This window comes from Aedes aegypti, chromosome 1 (genome assembly GCF_002204515.2).
Source record: "Aedes aegypti strain LVP_AGWG chromosome 1, AaegL5.0 Primary Assembly, whole genome shotgun sequence".
NCBI classification, from domain to species: domain Eukaryota; kingdom Metazoa; phylum Arthropoda; class Insecta; order Diptera; family Culicidae; genus Aedes; species Aedes aegypti.
In genome coordinates, this window is record NC_035107.1 from 205,380,445 (window position 1) to 205,402,688 (window position 22,244).

General features: G+C 34.3%; 1 protein-coding gene across 4 annotated transcripts in view; it reads left to right on the forward strand.

The window, feature by feature from the left end:
* The first annotated feature begins 943 nt into the window (after positions 1-943).
* The window catches only part of LOC5570621, a 43,608-nt gene continuing 22,307 nt past the window's right edge, over positions 944-22,244 (forward strand). For 2 of the 4 annotated variants that reach the window (XM_021857318.1, XM_021857316.1), the window contains exons 1-2: positions 944-1,139; positions 7,485-7,584. In XM_021857318.1, the coding sequence (XP_021713010.1) occupies positions 7,538-7,584 (47 nt within the window). In that variant the 5' untranslated portion in view covers positions 944-1,139; positions 7,485-7,537. The remainder of the gene's footprint in view (positions 1,140-7,484; positions 7,585-22,244) is intronic. The other 2 variants (XM_021857317.1, XM_001659173.2) reach the window with 2 other exon arrangements.

Genomic DNA, 22,244 nt, shown 5'->3' on the forward strand with positions numbered 1-22,244 from the left:
ATTTTTCCATTTGTTAACAAGATATACAATCAACCGTTTAAGTTTAATAATAATTTTCTGTTAGAAATTTATTTCCTCAAATATATTACTTCATAATATGCTCATTTAGATGAATATTAACGTTATTTTAGTAAAACAAGATATTTATTCAGTGCGTTCAATGTTGCATGAGATCTCTACACAGTCTTGATGGAACAGCCCTGAAATTGCTTATTTTTGAAACATTCCAAATATTACAATTTTTATTTTTTCTCTATCTGGCCACTATTTGCTGAATGGATTTGAATTAAGAAAATAATGACGGAGAACCATTCTAAATTGAGGTATTTTGTTGATCATATTCACTGAAATCTGTTCCTTAACCACGAATAATTTAAAAAACTAACTTATTGCTGTTCGTTTCATCACTCCAAACAAGAATTTTCTTTTGTACATATTTAGCTGTAAACTTCTTTTAGGTTTTACCCATAGTAAAAGTACTACAATTTAAATTTAACCTAAATGTAACAAAATAAATATAAACTGGGAAAAACATTCTGTAACATCAACAAAGAAATAAGTTAGTTAAAACTGTTTCCCAAATGTTTTTTGAGCGCTACAGTATTCCAAACTGTTGTTTGTCAGTTAACTATAAAATAAAACTTTGTTTTTAATTTCTGGATTTTAATGTCTCGTTTTAGCTCAATTGTTGTGGAAAACAAAAAAAAATTAAGGGGGGGGGGGGGGTGCTTGATATGCTACGTATTTTCCAAGGGGGGGTATCAGCATTTGTGACTAAATGCTACGAGGGGGGAGGGGGGTATAAAAAATCAGTGAAAAAATGCTACGTCATTTATGGACGGTCCCCTACCGAAATACAAAATATGGACAACTCAGCTTTCTTGTGATCTATTCGCCAGACTTTAAATACAGTGATTGTAGTAGTAGGCCAAGGCTCGTCGTTGGTTCTCCACACATCTAAAGTAAAATCAGACAGTGACTAGATTGTGAAGTTGAATAAAAATTTTACGATTGGATAGAATCGAATAAAAATTATCCATAAAAGTGCTATTTTTAATGTAAAAAGTGCGCTTGGTGAACAGCTAATCGTGCGGAGATCTTATCGGATGCCACCAATCATTAAGATTCGTTCGAAATAGGTAAGAAACTGGATTCGAAAATATGCCGACCGAAATTTTCTCGGTTGAAGGAAAAGAAAAATATAAATGGCTGCGGAGATTTTTTTTTTCTCAGTGGTGCAGTCATTTAAATAATTATTGTCAAAGTAGGGCCCACTACTTCGTGTGGAATACTAAACCAAACAGTGGATGATGAAGTTATTTCAAAAATATTTCTCAAAATAAGTTAATCGAAACATTTTGAAAAATTAGAAATGCAATTGAAGGTTAAGGAACTCCTTGTACGACCCAAACATCTGATTATAGATTTTTGTTATATTTACCTACAATCCTTCTATCGCCAAATACTTACATTCTTCTTGTAAGCCTACCTGGCTTCTCTGAATTTCAAACTTGTTCATTTTATGTATATCGCAAAGTAGAAAATTTCTTCAATTAAATCAAATTTAGGGACCCAAACGCGAAGGGGTGTAAGGGCCCTTTCACAAAAATATCTACAAAAAGCGTTACGAGGGAAATCGAAAAGAAACAGACGTATTTTTGTCTTCGCGAAATGTTTTGAATCTCTAAAATCTATTCTAGTAACCTTTAATAATGAGCTTATCGACATACGGAGAGAAAATTGGGAATAAAAATCCCATCGAGATATAGAGAATGGAATTGTAAAAAAATATAACGTCATAGGGCCCATTCACAAATTTCATAACGCTGAAGGGGGTGGGTGGGTGTTCTCAGGATGTTACAGTTCATTGAAAATTCGAAAAATATTCATACAAAATGCGTTACGAGGGGGTGGGTGGGTGTCAAAAATGACCATTTTTGGCGTTATGAAATTTGTGAATAAAACCAATAAGGAGAGATATCGAGAAGTGTAGAGTCGACTGTAACTCGAAATAGTAAAAAATGTGGAATGTGACAATTATGCAGTCATGGGCAGTAGTGGTCCCGGCAAATTTAGTTTTGACATCAAGTAGGCTGTTGTAAAACGCCATGTAATCCCCCATACAAACCGACACATAAGTCCGCACGACTTTTGAACTTATAATATACCACTTTAATAAATGGAAATTGGTAACGATTTTTTCACTTCTTAGCAAATTAAAGTGTCACACTCATGGACATTCGTTTCACAATAAAGAAGGAAGAACTTTATAAAAAGTATATTATTATTTATTATTCGGAACGTTTTAATACAACATGCACTCTGAGGGGTGCAGAGCTACTTGGGCAATTCCAATAATATCAGAAATTTCAACGGATTAATAAAATTTACCAGAATAATGAATATAATTGACTTGCAGATATAAACGGCCAACCGTGAACTAGGTGGCGGTAGTGTACAAACATAAAATTAGAGCCAAAGCGATGCAAGCGCCACAAATGAATCGGTAGCCAAATAATATATTATAGAATTAAGCGCTACTATGACAATATGTCGAATATTACTACAAGGCTGGTAGCGAGTCCCTTTTTAGTGACTTGGTCTCTTTATTCAAGCCAGTCATTTTCAAGTCTCTTTTTTGAAGCCATTTCAATTAAAGTCACTTTTTTCGTCAAAAAATCATTGTTTTTTTTTCAACTGTTTTGAGCTAAATTTTCGGGAAAAAATTATGAATCGGCCTTTTCGATTTAGGCTAAATTTTAAGTTAGGTCAACACCAGAACAACTGCATGTCAGTCTCAAAATATTGGTTCATGGTTTTCTTGTGAAAAAAGCTTGGAAAAAAGTTAATCTTTCATAGAGTTCCATGTAATTTGTATTGGTATCTAAGGTAATTATTAGTATGGTATAAGTTCATTGTTATAAAACTAAACTAAAGATTTAAATGTTTTAAATTTAAACGCGGTATTAAAGTTTTTTTTGTTGCGTAGTTTATTACAACTCTACCGACTATAACTTTCAATGTCAAGTGAATCATGGAAGTATCCAAGTAATTTTGATTGAAATATTAGAGGCTTAGTTCTACTTTTACATCATAACTCAGAAGAACAGCTTATTGAACTTATTGTCCTTATACTAAACGTCCATTCGGCCAAACGTACCTCCCATTAAACCTACTGATGGAAAATTTTAATATCACTCAGGCTTATGTCAACCATATCTTCTCTCATAGTCGGCGTTCGAAGGACGCGTCTATGATACATTGGTTTTAAGCAGTATTTAAATTATATTTGATCTTCTATCATCATTTCTAATTTGAAATACTGCTTGATGCCCAAGTTTTACATTTTCCGTAATATTTAACTAGTTTTAAATTCACAAATGTTCCAAGTTCTTATTAAAATTTAAAAAATAAAACACTTTGGTGATATAAAAGACAATAATTTTGAAGAGATGGAAAATCTGCTAAAAATTGTATTTACGTAAATGTTACTTTTTCTTGTTTGAAAAAACTGTAATTATTTTTTCTGTTGGTAAATTGAAATTAATTTTTCTGTTTGATAAAAATGTGGAAGTACAATAACAAATTCTAAACATGGTACTTGACTTACTACATGTAGATCATATTGAATATTCTCTATCATATTGGATATTGATCGTAAAACAGTGCAATAGAATTGAAATAAAAGTAATTACGGTTAGATTTTCAAGTCACTTTTAGTAACTTTTTCGAGAATCCAAAGTCACTTTTTAATCACTTATTTCTGAAATCTGGTCACTAAAATTACTTATTTCGGTACCACTTTTCGCTACCAGCCCTGAGTATTACGTCTGTTTTTCTATGGTATAACATTATAAGCTTTTCACGATAGATGAAAAATTTATACATTTATGTGAATATTTCGATGTTACAATATTTATTGTGGTGACAAAGGCATCTGGACATTAAAACACTTTTTTGAGGTCAAAACCGGAGTGGCTCATATTACCCGTAAGTTCGTATACCCCCATTGCGTGATCCAGCGAAAAATGGAGTGTAGTATTACATAAATTTACTGGAATCTTTGCGATGTTTACTTTCTGTCATAACTAATGAATAAATGTTAACAAATCACAATTTTAATAATTTATACTGTATGAATCCGTTTCTGTCAGTCTATTCTTCTAACACCTTATGGGTACATGTATAGTTGTACTCTTTCAAAATTTATAAGCTTTATTAAACTTTTCTGTAACTTACCATGAGTAATGTTTGAAGAAGCACTTGGAAGATTTGCACAAGCTAAAACAATCGGAAATGTCCGTAAATACTAAAGGAGGATTTATGATTTCTACCTCCAAAAATACCATCGTGTAGAGGAATGAATTATCTACCATTGGATCTCATTAAATTTTATACATTACTTCACTTGAACGGTTAAAATAAATATTTTGTTGGCCCCGATCGACTAGCACTGCCTGCAAAAGTAAACAAGAAGATAGAATATGCAACATTCTCACACCCTTGATAAATTCTACTCAGATCACGAGTAAGTGCAACTTATTCAAAAAAAACATGTGTTATTTGATTTGTTTTCTAGTAATATAAAAAATAGTTCCGAATTTTTCGGTTTTCTTCATTCTAATCACGTGTAAATTGCTTATTTTATTTAATTTTTCAAAGAACAAATATTTTGAGCTTTGGGAAAAACACTATCTTAGGCCATGAGGTGTTAGAGTGTAGCGAATGAATTCATATAAGATGATCAGTGAGATATGTTTATAGCTCGCTAATGTCGTCGTAACTGTTTTATCGATCGCACCATTTCTCCGTCTCCAGTTAACGAACATACTCTTTCACTTCCTTTGCTAGTCTGTTTGAAGAACAGTGGTAGCTCAGTTGGTATGATGACACATTTTTGGTTTGATTCGATGAATGTTTGTGGGTTCGAAACTCGCAGTCCATCGGATATGACGAAACTAATGTCTGATAAACTTGGAGCTTTGTGATATGGAGGGTAGCGTTCTTCAATACTTTTTCATTCATGTAAATGTTAATGAGACTTTTTGTTTACTACATCATAAATATAATTAGATAATCTTCGTAAAGGTTCATAAAGTCTTACCATAATAATGATATGGATATAATCTACGAATGAGATTTGTAGGTTATAAAAATGAAACGTAGGAATTTACTGAAAATTTTACGATTGTTACATTCTGTGAAAAGTGTAAAATCAAAATTTCAACAATTGATTGTACAAATGTTGATTCAATGGTTCCGGTTCATTTGACCTAACGCCATCTGTCCAAAAGGGTCATTTGGCCGAAAATGAAAGCAATAGTAAATAACAGTTAGCTTGAATTTGAAATGAATTGATTGTGTTAGAAGCAAAGGGGTAGAAGTGACAAAAGCCTAGTTTAGAGAGAATCGACTTTGATTTTTTTGCAGTAGTTTTTCTTTCCATACAAAAAAAGGAGCCAAAAAATAAGCCAATCTTCAACGAATTATGTTACTTTTTTCTTTACCAAAAAATACTACAGTCATCTCTCCCTTACTCGATATTGTAAGGACCATCGAGTTAGGGAGGTATCGAGTTACAGAACACAAAACCAGTGCAACTGAGATCTAAGGGACCATCGAGTTAGCCATGAAAACCATCTTTTACTATGGTTTTCTAACTCGATATCGAGATACGGAATATCGAGTAAGGGAGAGTTAACTGTATTAGAAATCTTGAAAACAGTAGTTTTTGTTGTATGTTTAGCTCAAAATCGACCAAAATCTCACTTACACCCTTTTGAGTTTTGGCCCCTCAATTTCAATGCTGCATTTCAAATAACAGCTTAGTCATTAAGAAGGGTAAATTATCATTGATATACAAAGCTATATATACAAGCTTTTCGGTGTTAGTTGAAGAAACAATCAGTGCTGAAAGAAGATATCCTATATGCAAGCAACTATTCGCTTTTCTGCTAGCGGTAATAGCTGCCAGCAGAGGTTTTTCGCATTATGTTTTTAATCAGCTTTGACAGTAACTAGAACGGTTTACAACTTATTCGTCTTATTTCATATTTCTAGCAAGCTTTTGATAACACTAAGTTATGGCATCTTCTTTTACAAGGATTAAAACTGAGCTTTGACTTGAGTGTTCACAGAACCGATCGATTCGAATGAAATTTTCACAGAATATCAGATTTAGCCATATATTTTGAATACTTATTCCAATCACTAGTTTAGATGGTAATAACGATTAAACTAAAGTGAATGTTTTGACGGAAAATTCAAAACTGTTTATCTCAAAATCTGATAGCCCTACACAAAAACTGTCTTCAGCAAACTTGTTCATCTCGTCAAAATCTACAACTTTTTTGAAGAAACCACGAAGCTATTCCTTCAATATATTTACTGCCGTGAATCGCAAGTCAGTCCCATCTGCATTTTCATCAAAATTGAGTTGAGTTTAGTTTTCAACATATCTTCCAATGCTCTTTTAGCTACTCCAATGAGATAATGATATTTGATCGGAAAAAGTAGGGAAAAACAGCAAGTCAAATTGTCCCATAATTAAAAGTAATCGCATATCAGTCCCACTATAGATTTCCACACCGTGTAACACTAAAATGAACCGTGTTTTGATTATCCTTATATTTTTCTTAGAAAGATACCATAGTGAAAAGCAAATTGTGAAAGTTTCATTAAGTTTTTAACATGTTCCAATCCTCTAGAATTTGTGGAATATTCTTATGGAAAACGAGTTTGGAAACTTCACGCCCCATTTTCTCAATGCCTACTTTTTACAGATGAGACTGACTTGCGATTCACGGCAGTTTAGTCATGCCAATTATAAAAAAAATCGTCAAAAATTGAATTTAGTCAAACAAATTGAATGCCTTTGAACTCAAGCTTGGAAAAAGCGCTCAAAAATATATGTTAAAATTCAATTTGTTTATGAAGAACTGTGAAAATTTCATTAAAATCGGTCCATAAATAACTCAGATATTACTCTTTGAAGTTGATCATTCTGTATGGAAAATCGAAAAAGTTGCAAATGTTTTGTCCAATACTGTCCAAGTAACCAAATAGCACTTTAATTCGCCCTGCGTGCTAATATAGTGCTATTATACAGCTGACATGCTCTATACTAACCGTATAATAAGGCCAAAAAGGCGAATTAGCGGGCTAGTGGTTATTTGAGTGGATATGTCTTCATGGTTATAATCTTGACTATTAAGGAGAATGACTAAGGATCTATCGGGTAGAATGTGACACAAATGTTATTTTGTAACGCTTCTCATATTAGAATCATAATAAAAAAAAAAACACATTTTTTTATGTTGGTATCATAAAACTACAACCTATTCATTCTCGCAAAATTATAACAAACAGATAGGGCTCAGGCGCGATGAAGCTTTATTTTGTCATCGAAAAGTGGATCCGGACAACAAAAATTAATACTAATACTAATAACATTCTTTCTTTCTTTTCATGTACAACAACACGAGCAAGTAAATCGTTTGTCGTATGTAAACGCTGTTGAAGGCCTCGAATTAAATAGATGCTGTTGTACATTGGTTGTACGTTAGTGGGTATATTATTAAAGGGGTAAGTAACATTTCAGTCCCTACTTATTGACCCGTCTGAACAATAAAAATTAAACGAGCGTAAAATACATCGCTGATAAAACCTATCACATCTACACTACGTTTAGATTTGATATTTCTTCTCATATTTATTATCTATAACTAGGAATCGGTACAAGCTGTCAACAGGGATAGTCATCTCTCCTAGAAAAATATTATATTGATTAACATTCACGGCCTTCGGAAGATAAGACCTTTAAAAATCAAATAATTGATCCATTTTGGAATTGATTCATATATTATTACACATCAGTGACCTCAGCGTAATGAATATCTATAATACAAGAGAATTTGAAAGTTTGATTTCGAAACATTTTCGTCGAAAATCAATGTAGCTTTGGAAGTACCATTGGAAAGAGAGGATTAAGGGAAAGAAGAATAAATTAGAGCAGGAGTGATTTTTTAGCATGTGCCAAAATTACAAAACATCTGAGTTGGTTTCGAAAAAGCTCGATTTTGTGTGAGTCGTACTCAATTTTATGTGATTTTGTTTTATCGTTTATACGAATGCAAGAGCATTATTCTAACTGGATTTGATGTGATGCTCAGTAAACAAGAAAATAGAAAAGGAAGGATCCTTTTCAACAGCCTAAACAAATTCTATTCAGAAGCTGATTTAAGGCTGTACTCATAATTGGAAAAGTCCTTTGTTATCTTGAATATTTTTGTTTTATCAAAATTGACTGTTTAACTAGAAACTTGCGACGATCGACGCGCCATCATAATTCATATAACGGAGGATATTAGAACTAAGTTGGAGGTGGTGATTTCGCAATATGGAAGTAAACATCACCTCCAAACACTAGCGATTTTGCGGTGGGATGTTGACGTTTGATCACGAGTAAAGAATAATCTAAAAGTTTAGGTCTCCTTTGTTTTAATCATTTGTATTATTTGATCATTTTTGAAATAAAGAAAAAGATTCTGATCTTAAGGGGAACATTAACTCAGGCTCTGAGATTTTGTTTAGAGTGTACCGAAAGAATCATAAGACGATCAATGCGATATATTTATGGCTCGCTATTCTACAATATCGTCCAAACTGTTTTACCGATCGCACCATTGCTCTGCCTCGACTTAGCAAACATCCCATTCCACTTTTCTTTCCGGTGGATTTGAAGAACGTGGTGGCTCAGTTGATATGATGAAAGTTGTTTTCCTTTGATTCGATGAATTGTGAGTTCGAAACTAGCAATGGATATCGGTTATATATGATGTAAACAAATGTCTGATTAACTTGAAGCTATGGAAAAGTTCTTAATTTTTCTCTTTTCATTTATTTTGATGCAATAAAATGTGTTTTCGTGCATGTACCATATTATAGACAGCACCATATTGAAGGGCTGGAAAAAGGTTTCTTTTTAGAGACTTTGCTCCCCTTGGTTATGCGACCATGCCGCGATGGGAGGGCATAATCCATAAGCCCATATAATGGAAACCATAGACGTAACCTAGTGGTATCACATTTTGGCATTTTTTTCTTAAAGTCGCGTCATAATTCATATGGCATAGACGCAATAATATCTCGAATGTGATCCAACGGACATTCTGCGTCGGTGATAGAATTGATGCCCATTTCAAATAATGAATCTATTCGTAGTGGAGTTTAATATTATTGGTGACGATCAGTTTGCATTTTGCTAACCAGAATGATCTGTAGCCACTCTTACTATTAGCTAGCTAGATAGGTACATCGTTACATCGTAGATTCACGGAGTAGAAATAAGTGGCGTCAATCTTATTTTATATTGGTTTTTACATTGCCATAATGAGAAATACCTCTTTTGTAACAATGGTATAAACAATCTAATTCAAGCATTTCGCAAAATTTTCAAGTAGAAAATAGGCGTTGTGAAGCATTGCATTTGCCACCGAAAAGTAACTCTTGTAGGAGACTGTAATAGAAGCCTAAGGTAACTTTACTCTTAAATATTCACTATAATAATGACTATGGAAAGTAAGACGCTGACATCGATCATTAGGGTACATTTGCTGGTTTCGAGAAATTGTCGAACAGACAAGATAAATGACTTTTGACGTTAACTACGTATTACGGCAATATACTGGGTGTCAATTAAAAATCTAAAATAATGCGACCGTCACGAAATTATGTAAGATTTTGAATACTATTAACTCAGCCATTTATCGGTAGATTTTCAATATTTTCCCACCAATTGGTCGGAAATTTATACAACATTTTACTAAAATTGAGAAAACTTTTCATTTTTGACGATAGACTGTCGAAAATTGGGAAAATGTCGACCCCTTTCTTACGCAACCAAACCCACGATTCTTTTGGATTGGCAAGTGCACTTCTTCTTCTTTTCTGGCGTTACGTCCCCACTGGGACAGAGCCTGCTTCTCAGCTTAGTGTTCTTATGAGCACTTCCACAGTTATCAACTGAGAGCTTACTATGCCAATGACCATTTTTGCATGCGTATATCGTGTGGCAGGTACAAAGATACTCCATGCCCTGGGAAGTCGAGAAAATTTCCAACCCGAAAAGATACTCGACCGGTGGGATTCGAACCCACGACCCTCAGTCAGCTTGGTCTTGCTGAATAGCTGCGCGTTTACCGCTACGGCTATCTGGGCAAGTGCACTATACACGTTAAAAAATAAGCACCATGCTATCAATAGTTCTGCACTTGGATTTGCACTACTGTTGAATCTTGACAAAATCAAGGTAACAGTACTTGAATTCAACGTTGCATGTTTTGATTTGAAATAAAAAAAAAGTTAAAATAAACATTTCCGCCTGACCCAGATTTGAACCACCAACCTTTGGAGTGCAAGTCTAGTGTCTTACCTTGACACCAACTCGCATCTATTGAAAGAGATTGAATTGACCTCAATCACTTTCTACAGCGAGCTGTCAATGATTGCTCTCATACAAAAGACATGATGTTCAAAATCAACGACTTTTCACTTCAGAGTCTAGTTCTAGAGACAGTAGAGCAAATCCAAAGTTGAAACTCTTCAAATCATGGTGATTGGTGTTTTGAATCGAGTCAAGTGATCAATCTATTCAATCGAACGTGCTGATTTTTTACCGTGTAATAGCAGACCGATTCCTGCTTCTTTGCGCATTCTTCTTTTGACGTTAACTATGTCTTAGGCAGCGTCCATTTATTACGTAACGCTATAATTGGAAATTTTTGACCCCCTCCCCCCTCCGTAACGCTTTTTGTATGAATTTTTTTAATTTTTTGTATGAGCCGTAACGCTTGAGCCTACTCCCCCCTTCCCATAGAGCGTTACGTAATTTGTGGATGCCGCCTTACGGCAATATACTGGGTGTCAATTGAAAATCTAAAATGTTGCGACCGTCATGATATGATGTTAGATTTTGAACTATAGGAAGGCTGCAATTATGACAATCGACTAAAATTCAAATGCAGAAAATCAATTGGCGTAGTTAACGTCATGCGGTCGTGTCTTGTACACAACCCCCTCTGATTTTTTTTCTTTAAGGATATATGAACGTAATGACCAATAAATACTTTTAACAACACAAAACGAAATTAACTAGAATTACTACAGCCTGATTTTGTTAAGACTTGACGACATTTGACATTTAAGACTCTAATCATACGTAAAAGACAGGAGTAATCAAAATAGCACTTAAATGAAAAAATTTTCAAAACCATTTCGACTAGACAGTATTAGTAATGACACTACTACACTACTATTTCAAACTAATTCTAATGGAGCTGCTGACTTTCACAATGCTTTCTTTTCTCAGAAGCAAGAGAATATGGGTATTTTTCAAAAACAACCACAAGACAAAAAAAACAATGTTCATGTGGGCACTATAGTCCAGTCCGTCTGAGTATTGGTCCTGGTAGAGGAGAAACTTGGCAAAAGCCAGACCAAGAGTTCAGCCTTGACAAGTTAAGCTGTCAGGCAGCTCCAACTGAATACCATACAAAAAAATATCGCTCAAGCGAAAGTTCCAATGGAACTCACCTCAAATAGTCTTGTTTTCCATCCTCAAACTAGTGTTTTAACAGCCGGATCGCAATTTATATAAAAGTGGAATAATATGAAGAACATAGATAATGGATATTTCTACCTTTTCCACTTAACTGTTTCACTGTTAACCGTCTTTTACCAGGAAAATATTTCCCTCACAGAGGAATGTGATGAAATTTCTTATCCACAAACTAGTTGCGCTACCGAAGTATAGATTTCCAACAGTACCTATGTTTTATTTTGCGGTTGGGGGTCTATTCTGTCGTGAATCGCAAGTCAGCCCCATCTGTAAAAAGTAGACATTGAGAAAAAGAACTCTGGCGTTTACAAACTCGCATTCCATATAAATATTTAAACAATCACTGAATATTTAAATATATTTGAATCTCAATGAAACTTTCACAAATTGCTTTTCACTCCTTCCACTGATAAAAAAAATAGGCGATCCCAAACGGATTATTTTTTTAGTTACGCGGTGCTGATATGCGGTTACTTTTCATTATGAGACAATCCGACTTGTGATTTTTCCTAATTTTATCGAACAAGTCGAATAGGTAGAAAATACCATTATCTATGTTCTGCATTCGTTTGATTTGTATATTATTCCACTGCTTTAATATAAATTGAGATCCGTCTAGTAAAAGCACTAGATTATACCTGTACGAATATTATATAATTCCATCTATAATCTAGCGAACACAATTTTTATTAACTTTTACATGAATGAAAAAGTATTGAAGAACGCTACCCTCTATCCCACAAAGCTTCAAGTTAATCAGACATTAGTTTCGTCATATTTGATGAACTGCGAGTTTCGAACCCACAAACAATCATCGAATCAAACACTCAGGCAAATGGACTATCGATAAACATAGGAAACCCTTATGAAAATACGGCAAAAGAAATCGGATTAAAATTCATAAATTTGCCTTATGAAACAAGAATTCGAAAATAAAAAACGTTCTTGCGGCAACCTGGAATCGAACCAAGAACCTTGCGATCGATAGGCCCGAGCGTACACCACACGCCTATCGACGCCTTGATGTGAAGTGATGCTAAAACGATACATAAAGCGTTCGTATTGCAATAATCGTTCCACCTTTCATAAGGCAAAATGTATGAAATTCGATGTCCAGTTCGCTGCGTGAATACATAAACTGTCGTCATTCTTCAAACAGACTACCAAAGAAAGTGAAAGAGTATGTTCGTTAACTGGAGACGGAGAAATGGTGCGATCGATAAAACAGTTGCTACTCGCACCATTTCTCCGTCTCCAGTTAACGAACATACTCTTTCACTTTCTGTGGTAGTCTGTTTGAAGAACAGTGGTAGCTCAGTTGGTATGATGACAGTGCATTTAATTGATTCGATGAATGTTTGTGGGTTCGAAACTTGCAGTCCATCGGATATGACGAAACTAATGTCTGATTAACTTGGAGCTTTGTGGGATGGAGGGGTAGCGTTCTTCAATACTTTTTCATTCATGTAAATGTTAATGAGACTTTTTGTTTACTACATCATAAATATAATTAGATAATCTTTGTACAGGTTGCTAAGTCTTACCATAATAATGATATGGATATAATCTACGAATGAGACTTATGGGTAACAATATTGAAACGTTGGAATTTACTGAAAATTTTACGATTGTTACATTCTGTCAAATGTATAAATTCAAAATTTTTTCTGTTGGATGGAAATGTAACCAAAAAATACAATTAGGAATCTTGAAAACAGTAGATCTTTTTTTGTATGTTTAGCTCAAAACCGACCAAAATTTCGCTTAAGTACACCCCTTGAGTTTGGGCCCCTTAAGGTGAAGATGAATCGAAGCCAAAGTTCAAATTTTCAAGAGCACGGATCTGAAGAACCAAACATCCGTTTGAGCTGAAAACCTAATCGATTGATCACCATCAACTAGTGATCAATCGATGAAGTTTTCAACATTAACGGATGTTTGGTTCTTCAGATCCGTGCTCTTGAAAATTAGAAGTTTGGCTTCAATTCATCTTCACCTTAACTTCAATGCTGAATTTCAAATAACAGCTTATTCAAAAAGAAGGGTAAATTATTATTGATATACAAAAATAGCTCTTCGGTGTTAGTTGAAGAAACAATCAGTGCTGAATGAAGATATCCTAAATGCAAGCAACTATTCGCTTCTCTGCTAGCGGTAATAGCTGCCAGCAGAGATTTTTCACATTACGTTTTTGGTCAGCTTTGACAGTAACTAGAACGGTTTACGACTTATTCGTCTTATTTCATGTTTCTAGCAAACTTTTGATAACACTAAGTTTTGGCTTCTTCTTTTCACAAGGATAAAAAATTAGCTTTGACGTAAGTGTTCACAGAGCCGTTCGTTTGTTTTGAATAAGATTCTTTATTAACTTATTGTGAGCCTTAATTCGAATAATTATAAGAAATAATTTTCTCTCAAAAGATGGAAATATCGCTCATTTGAGCAAATGTAATGCAAATAATCGTTAGATCAGTAGGGGAGAACCCCCAGTACCAGACACCTGGGCCACTAAATGCATATTTAAATAAATATTGGTTTTATGTAATCCTGTTATCTATTTATTATAAATAATATTATTTTTATGGCGTACAAAATTAAATTTTAAAATAATAATATGAATTTTGACATAACATTATGATGATGTATTCTAGTTCCAAATTGGCAAATCATAAAAGGTGGCAGCCAATACCGAATGTTTTCACTCCAGGAATAGTATTCAATAACCAATTTAATGCATTTGCAACATTTACAAGAACAATACAATTTGAGCTTTACTTAGTTTGCAAGATGTCCATCAGAAACCTCTTTCATATATGATGGAATGACAGAGGCGAATGAACCGGTCGGTTTAAAACCTCTATAATAAAAAATATATATTTATATGATGGAAAATAACACATTTTCATTCTTATTTTATATGCATGTTTGATATCATGATCGACGGAATCCATGAAAAATAAATGAATTTTGAGACACTGGTGCAAAATTTGTAATGATATCATATCATATAAAAAATCAAGCTGTCCGAAACTGGGAGAAGGAGATGCTTGACCAAAATTGTAGTTTGTCCACATTCAGCAAATATGGTATAGTATACATTCCAATATACGTACCAATTGCCAACCATGCCAACTATTGTTTAACCGAATTAATAGAATTACCAAAATTCCTCTCTCTCTTTTCTAATGCGATAAATTGATCACCTTTGCTTTGTTCCCTGTATCAATTGTTAACCAACCGATTGAATTGTAAGGTACCGCGGGGTAAGTGGGTTAATGGGATAAGTGAAAATAACTGGTATGTTTTACTGAATATGTGAATTAATGTATTAAACTCATGCGTAGACCTTTGAGGCCATTGAGAACATTACGATAGGTAAAAGATTTCTGAGCTTTTTCAACCATTATTGCATAATAGAGCGAAATATTGTTAACCTGTCAACTATCACTCCGTATCAAGTTGGCGGCGTGCAATCTTATTTTAATATTTTCAATAGAAAAAAGTTGCGGAAAATAATTTTCTGTACCACTTCTAAGTTGTCCCCTCTGAATGAATGAATTGTCTTTATTAACGAGACTTTCAGCCCTTGGCTGGTTCGTCTCTTTACTTGTCCCCTCTGACAGTTTTAAACTGCAAGAAAAAAGTTTTAGAATTGATTTGACATAGACCTAAAACTAACTAAATTGAAACACTGTCAATTTTCTAATCACGTGGGGCAAGTGAAAAGTTTCTCATTAGAGATTGAATTTGTGTTTTCTCTTTAGGTAGCTATAAGTATACAAGGTTCGTTATTATCATAAAACAACAGAACGTGCTGATAATACAAGAAACACTATACTCAAAGCGTTAAATGCTATTATCATGGCCAAATCATGGAACTTCTCTAAAATTAGGGTTGCCAAATTTTACGATATTGATATGTTTACATCGGACAGCCGATTAAAAGGAAGACGTTGATTGAAAAGTTCCAATATAAGACAACGCACGGAAATCTTGTGGAATGTTTACACAGAAATTCCACAAGATTTCCGTGCATTGTCTTATATTGGAACTGCCAGTTCAAAACATAAAAATGGGATATAGCTGTATCCACATAAAAAAGTTTCTAAGTACTTTATTGCAGGATTCCGTTTGATTTCTCTTGAAGAGTTATCCGAAGTCATATCCGCTTTTCTTAAAAACAAATAATGAACGGTGGAAATTCTACAGAGCAAAAATGCAATTGCTGTCCCATGATGTAAGAACTAACATTGGAAATGTTACAGTTGTTATAATGTTGTCGAATCATTTCAACAAACATAATTGAACAGAAGAAAATTTAAGTAACAAGAATAAAATTTTCTTTGTTTACATGTTACTTATGTTATTGTTCATTGGGTCGCCTTAACAAATGTTAAAGGTAATAGAAATCGTGAATGTAACTATTAGTTCTTGAATTTATTGGTCAAAACGATAAACTTTTCACTTGCCCCACAGGAGACATTTTTCGAAAACTTTCTCTGTACTTTTTTCTTTAATTTTACATAAAAATCAATTTCAGTATACTGCTTATATTTGGTGCGAGTCAAGCTAAAAAATATACACGACCTCATTTGTTTTAATTTAAGGTCTCTAGAATTTGAAGAATCTGATGATACGGATCTTCCCCTATAACTACAAAGAATTATTCAATAATAACTCACTAATTCCTGTTCAATCCTAATACTAATAGCATTCTTTCTTTCTTTTCATGTACAACAGCACGAGCGAGCAAATCGTTTGTCGTATGTATCAAATATCAAACGCTGTGGAAGGCTTCGAACCACATAGATGCTGTTGTGCATTGGTTGTACCACTGTACGTTGGTTGGTATATTATTAAGGGGTAAGTAACATCTCAGTCCCTACATCTCTCCCCTTGGTTAATCGACCTTGTCGCGATCCATTAGCCCATTAGATGGAAACCAAAGGTGTAACCTGTAGTGGTGTTATCACATTTTAGCATTTTTTGCTTAAAGCCGCGTCATAATGTATATGGCATATACGCACTTACCTCTCGGATGTGACCCGACGGACGTTCTGCGTCGTAGATAGCATTGATGCTCGTTTCAAATAATTAATCTATTCGAAGTGGACATTAATACTATTGGCGACGATCAGTTTGCATTTTGCTAACCAGAATGATCCGTAGCCACTCTTACTATTAGCTAGCTAGATACATCGTTATCATTTACGACGTAGGGAATATTACTCTGAGGAAAATGACTAGTAGATTTACTGAGTGGTGACAATCTTATTTCAATATGATTCTTACATTGCCATAAGGAATACCTCTTTTGTAGCAATGGTATAAACAATCTAATTCCAGCTTCATATTCGCAAAATTTAAAAGTAGAAAGTAGGTGTTGTGAAGCATTGCATTTTCCACCGAAAAGTGAATCTTGTAGGAGACTGTAATAGAAGCCTAAAGCGACTTAACTTTTAAATATTCTCTATAATCATGACTATGAAAAGCAGGGTTGCCACATTTAAATCTGTATTTTTTCCTTCAAATATCTGTATTTCTGTACCATTGTACAAAATATCTGTATTTTAAATCTGTATGCCTAGAAGTTGAGAAAGAAGTTAAAATTACGCAAGAATCTCATGAAAATACCAATCATTTGTAACTAAATTGCGGAATCATCACATCAAGGATTGAATTTGAAGGTTTTCAAAAATATGAATTTCCATTTTTCTCAAAAATCTGTATAATTTTGGCCAGTTTCTGTATACAGAATCTGTAAATCTGTATTTTTCCACGAAATCTGTAATCTGTATATACAGATTCTTGGTCCGAAATAGTCTAGAAAATCTGTAAAATACAGATAAATCTGTATATGTGGCAACCCTGATGAAAAGACGCTGATTACTTAGGGACATAATGTAATGGCCAATAAATACTTTCAACTACAATAATAACGAAATGAACTAGAACTAATACTAAACAGCCTAATTTTGTTGAGACTTGATGACAATTGACATTTAAGACTCTAATTTTTCATAAAAGACAGGAGTAGTCACAATAGCATGACTAAAAAGAACACTTAAATGACAAATTATTCAAAATCATTTCGACTAGACAGTATTAGTAATGACACTACTACACTACTATTTCAAACAAATTCTGTTGGAGTGGCTGATTTTCACAACGCTTTTTTTTCCGCAGAAGCAAGGGAATATGGGTACTTATCAAAAACTACCACGTCGCAATACGAATAAAAAGCAGTGTTCATGTGGGCGCCATTGCCTAGTCCGTTTGAGTATTAGTCCTGGTAGCGGGAAAACTTGGCAAAAGCCAGACCAAGGGTTCAGCCTTGACAAGTAAAGCAGTCAGGCAGCTCCAACTGAATATCATACAAAAAAACAAGCACGGCCTTCGGAAGATAAAACATTTAAAAATCAAACAATTGACTCATATTTTGGAATAGATTCATATATTATTACACATCAGTGACATCAGCATGATAGCATGAATAACTATAATACTAGAGAATATGTAACGTACCAGACACGAAAAATGTTCGTCGAAAAACAATGGAGCTTTGGAGGTACCATTGGAAAGAGAGGATTAAGGAAAAGAAGAATAAATTAGCGCAGGAGTGATTTTTTAGCATGTGTCAAAATTACACAAAATCTGAGTGGGTTCCGAAAAAGCCCGATTCTGTGTGAGTCGTACTCAATTTTGTGTAACTTTGTTTTATTGTGTATACGAATGCAACAGCATTATTCTAACTGGATTTGATATGATGCGCAGTAAACAAGAAAATAGAAAAGGAAGGATCCTTTTCCTCCTTTTCAACAGCCTAAACAAATTCTATTCAGAAGCTGATTTAAGGCTGTACTCACAATTTTAAGGGAGAACATTAACTCAGGCTGAGATTTTGTTTAGAGTGTACCGAAGGAATCATAAGATGATCAATGCGATGTACTGGCTCGCTATACTACAATATCGTTCGAACTGTTTTACCGATCGCACCATTGCTCTGCCTTGACCTATCGAACATCCTATTCCACTTTCCTTACCGGTGGATTTGAAGAACTGTGGTGGCTCAGTTGATATGATGAAAATGTTTGTGGTTTGATTCGATGTATATTTGTGAGTTCGAAACTAGCAATGGATATCGGTTATATATGATATGAACAAATGTCTGATTAACTTGAAGCTGTTCTTCATTTTTTCTTTTCATTTATTTTGAAATGTGCTTCCGTGCAAGTACTATATTATAGACAGTGCCATATTCGAGGGCTGGTAGCAGGTCTCTTATTAGAGACTTGGTCTCTATTTTAATGCATGTATCTGAAAAGTCCCTATTTTTAATAGAAGGTCTCTTTAAGTCGCTTTGTTAACCAAATTGGTCTCTGAAGCCACTATTTTTCTTCCTTCTGACAGTGAGTTCTGATTATCAGGTATTTCCATAACCCTATAAAAATTCAAAAATGCTATTCCTGGATTTCATTTATAGATTTTTCCACAAATTCGAGTTTTCCACCGATATTTTAGTAGTTACCATAGCAGACCTTCCATTTGTTGAATTCGTTTTCGAGCCTAGGTTGGAACTGGCGGCGAAACCCGTTCTGAATCACAGTTTCAACCGCAATCCGATTCAGGTTCGGACCGAGAACTACATTTTGTTGACGTTAGTTTATTTACGCGTTGATCACCGAACCAGTTTTTAAAAACGAAAACGACAATAGATTTCTACAGGAGTTCTTCCAAGTAAATTCCCCAAAGGTTCATTGCAGAGTTTTGAAGACATTTGTTAAAAGTTTTTCCAAGAATTCCATACAAGAATTTGTCAAGGAATTCCTACGCCATATTTTTCAGTTATTTCTCCAGCCATTTTCATATTAATTCTTTCGTGAATTCGTTTGCGAAATAGTTTCCCAAACTGTGGGTCAATGATCGAACCTCTTGTGTTCAAGGTCAAATAAAACTGGAGCATCTGCCAAGTTATTCTAATTTTTTTTGGAGGTTTTTATCGTATTAAAAGTACTTCTATCTGTCATACTTCTAAGCAAACCTCATCTATCACATTTAATATTTCATTCGAAAATATAGTTAATTAATTGATGCTGCTAAAATTTCAAGATTTGTTGAGGTATCAAATTACCAGATCACTTTTCATTATTATTTATTTTTTTGTTGTAAAAAATGAAGCAATTTGGAACAGCTGTCTTTGAGTAATGAGCATTTATGTTTCAGATACCACCCTGGACAAATAAAGATCCTGAAAACTCTAAAAAAAACCTCATATCGTAATTTTCAGATTTCTTCGAAAATACTGAACCGATTTGTTTGATTTTTTTTTTCAGAGTAGCTCCTTATTACCTGGTATAATATAGTACACATTTTATTTTTGTGATAAATTGACCAAAAACAAAATGGCCACCAAAGACATTTTATATTGAAAATGTCGGTCCCCCAAGGAACATCGGAATATCTTCAAAACCAGAATAATATCGACACGGCTTCTTAAACTAGAAGATTTTTTTTTTTAGATCTTGTGAAAAAAATGTGCAAATATATCGAGACTTCACAAGCCTCTAATCTTACGTAAAAGACAGGAGTAATCAGAATAGCACTTAAATTACAAATTAATCAAAACCATTTTGACTAGACAGTATTAGTAATGAAACTACTATTTCAAACAAATTCAAATGGAGCTGTTGATTTTCACAATGCTTACTTTTCTCAGAAGCAAGAGAATATGGGTACTTTTCAAAAACTTTCACGTCACAATACTAATAAAAAAAAACAGTGTTCATGTGGGCACCATAGCCTAGTCCGTCTGAGTATTGGTCCTGGTAGAGGGGAAACTTGGCAAAAGCCAGACCGAGGGTTCAGCCTTGACAAGTTAAGCTGTCAGGCAGCTCCAACTGAATACCGTAGAAAAAAGTATAAGCAATAATTTTAATTATATTTTTATTGAGAATTTTGCCTTCTTCCAATCATCGGCAGTTCTTTGTAGTTATAGGGGGAGATCCCCCAGCACTGGACAGCACCCAATATCGTAAAAAGTCGAAAAATTGAAAAATCATGATCCAATCAAATTGGTGTATTAGGAGAAAAGAAAGCTATTATGTTTGCGTAATTTAATGTGGTTGCTAGAACTATGAAATAGTTTACTCAATAAGGTTCTTGAGCGATCGAAGCAAACCTATCATGCAGAAAGACGAGTAAATCGAAAACCGTTCTAGTTAATATCCAGTGAATCAAATTGTCATCAAAACAGACGAAACACAAATAACAAAGCAAGCTCGCTCACAACCGTTTGTCCCAACTGTTGCGGATAAGGATACAATCAAAAGCAAAATTGTCATGACAATCACAGAGCCCAATATTGTTGCAGCCAAGGTATATTGAAAGTACAGGTACAACAATCTAAGCAGTCACTGGATGCGGGGAGTGGTAAACCGAGAGGGTGTACAAAGTGACAGCTGGCGAGTCGGCGAGCTGGTCGATATGTTTTTATATTTTGCCATCCATAAGTTTCTTTCGTATCCATAAACATCTCCATCGCAAGATCGTTGCGTGTCTGATAAGTGAAGGCAAGCAGGATAAAGTTTCATTGTCTCCAAGAATAAATCAAATTATTTTATTTTAGGCGTTATCATTGTTTTTTGCCGTTTGAGATTGCGGTAATACGGTTGTCAACACTAAAAACCGTAGTGTGGTTTTTCGTCAATCCCCGAACGGTCGAGAGTGAAACGAAACGAATTTGTGATTATCGTCATGTGACCAATACGATGGTCGGTCATCACAGAACAACCAAGCAATATATGGAAATATACAACGCTTTCTGCTAAGCAAAAAGAGCCACAATTGAATTGTATTATAATTAAGTTTTCTGTGTAGATTAGGAGATAGTTTCAATTCATTCATTAAAAGCGTTGTTGCATTTTTTTTTTGCCTGGATCAAAATCCTAAAACAGGGATAAAACGCTTTAAGACTAACGGTGTTGAAACAAATTTATTTTATTGTTGAACCAATGGAATGAATCAAACAGTATTCAATTGATCGGGTCGTTTTTTGGCATTCATCTTTCGCAATCGCTTCTCGCTGAAATTTGCCAACATTCTAGTTTTCGATTATCTCTGTCAGATGCAACTTCTTCGATTTAAGGAATTCAAAGCATTAGTTTGACAAAGCCAATTGAGGGTGCCCTGAAAGATTCCGAACGCGGATGATTAATATCTGCAGAAATGCGTCAGATTATCATTTACCTTTTTGCCAATAGATCGTGAGGTATGCTCTTCATTTTACTATGTTACCTATAAAAGAACTTCATTATCCTAGAAAGCTTCCAACTGATTTCTCTACAATAGTAAAATATTTACGTTTCAGTTGGTGCACAAAACAAAACAAACTGTGAAGAGAACTAGACTAGATTTCATGGCATGCTGGACTATTCCATGGAAACAAAGTGGCCAGCTGTCGTATACTTCTCCAACATGGCGGTTTCAGCAATTTGACATATCGTATTACCTCCCTTTTAGATACCTTGGTTGCAGCCTTTTCAACTCGCTATTAATCAGTTATTTTAAACACTAAACCAAATTTGTTTTATGGATGCTGTTCGATAATGTGTCAATGTTTACCAGCATG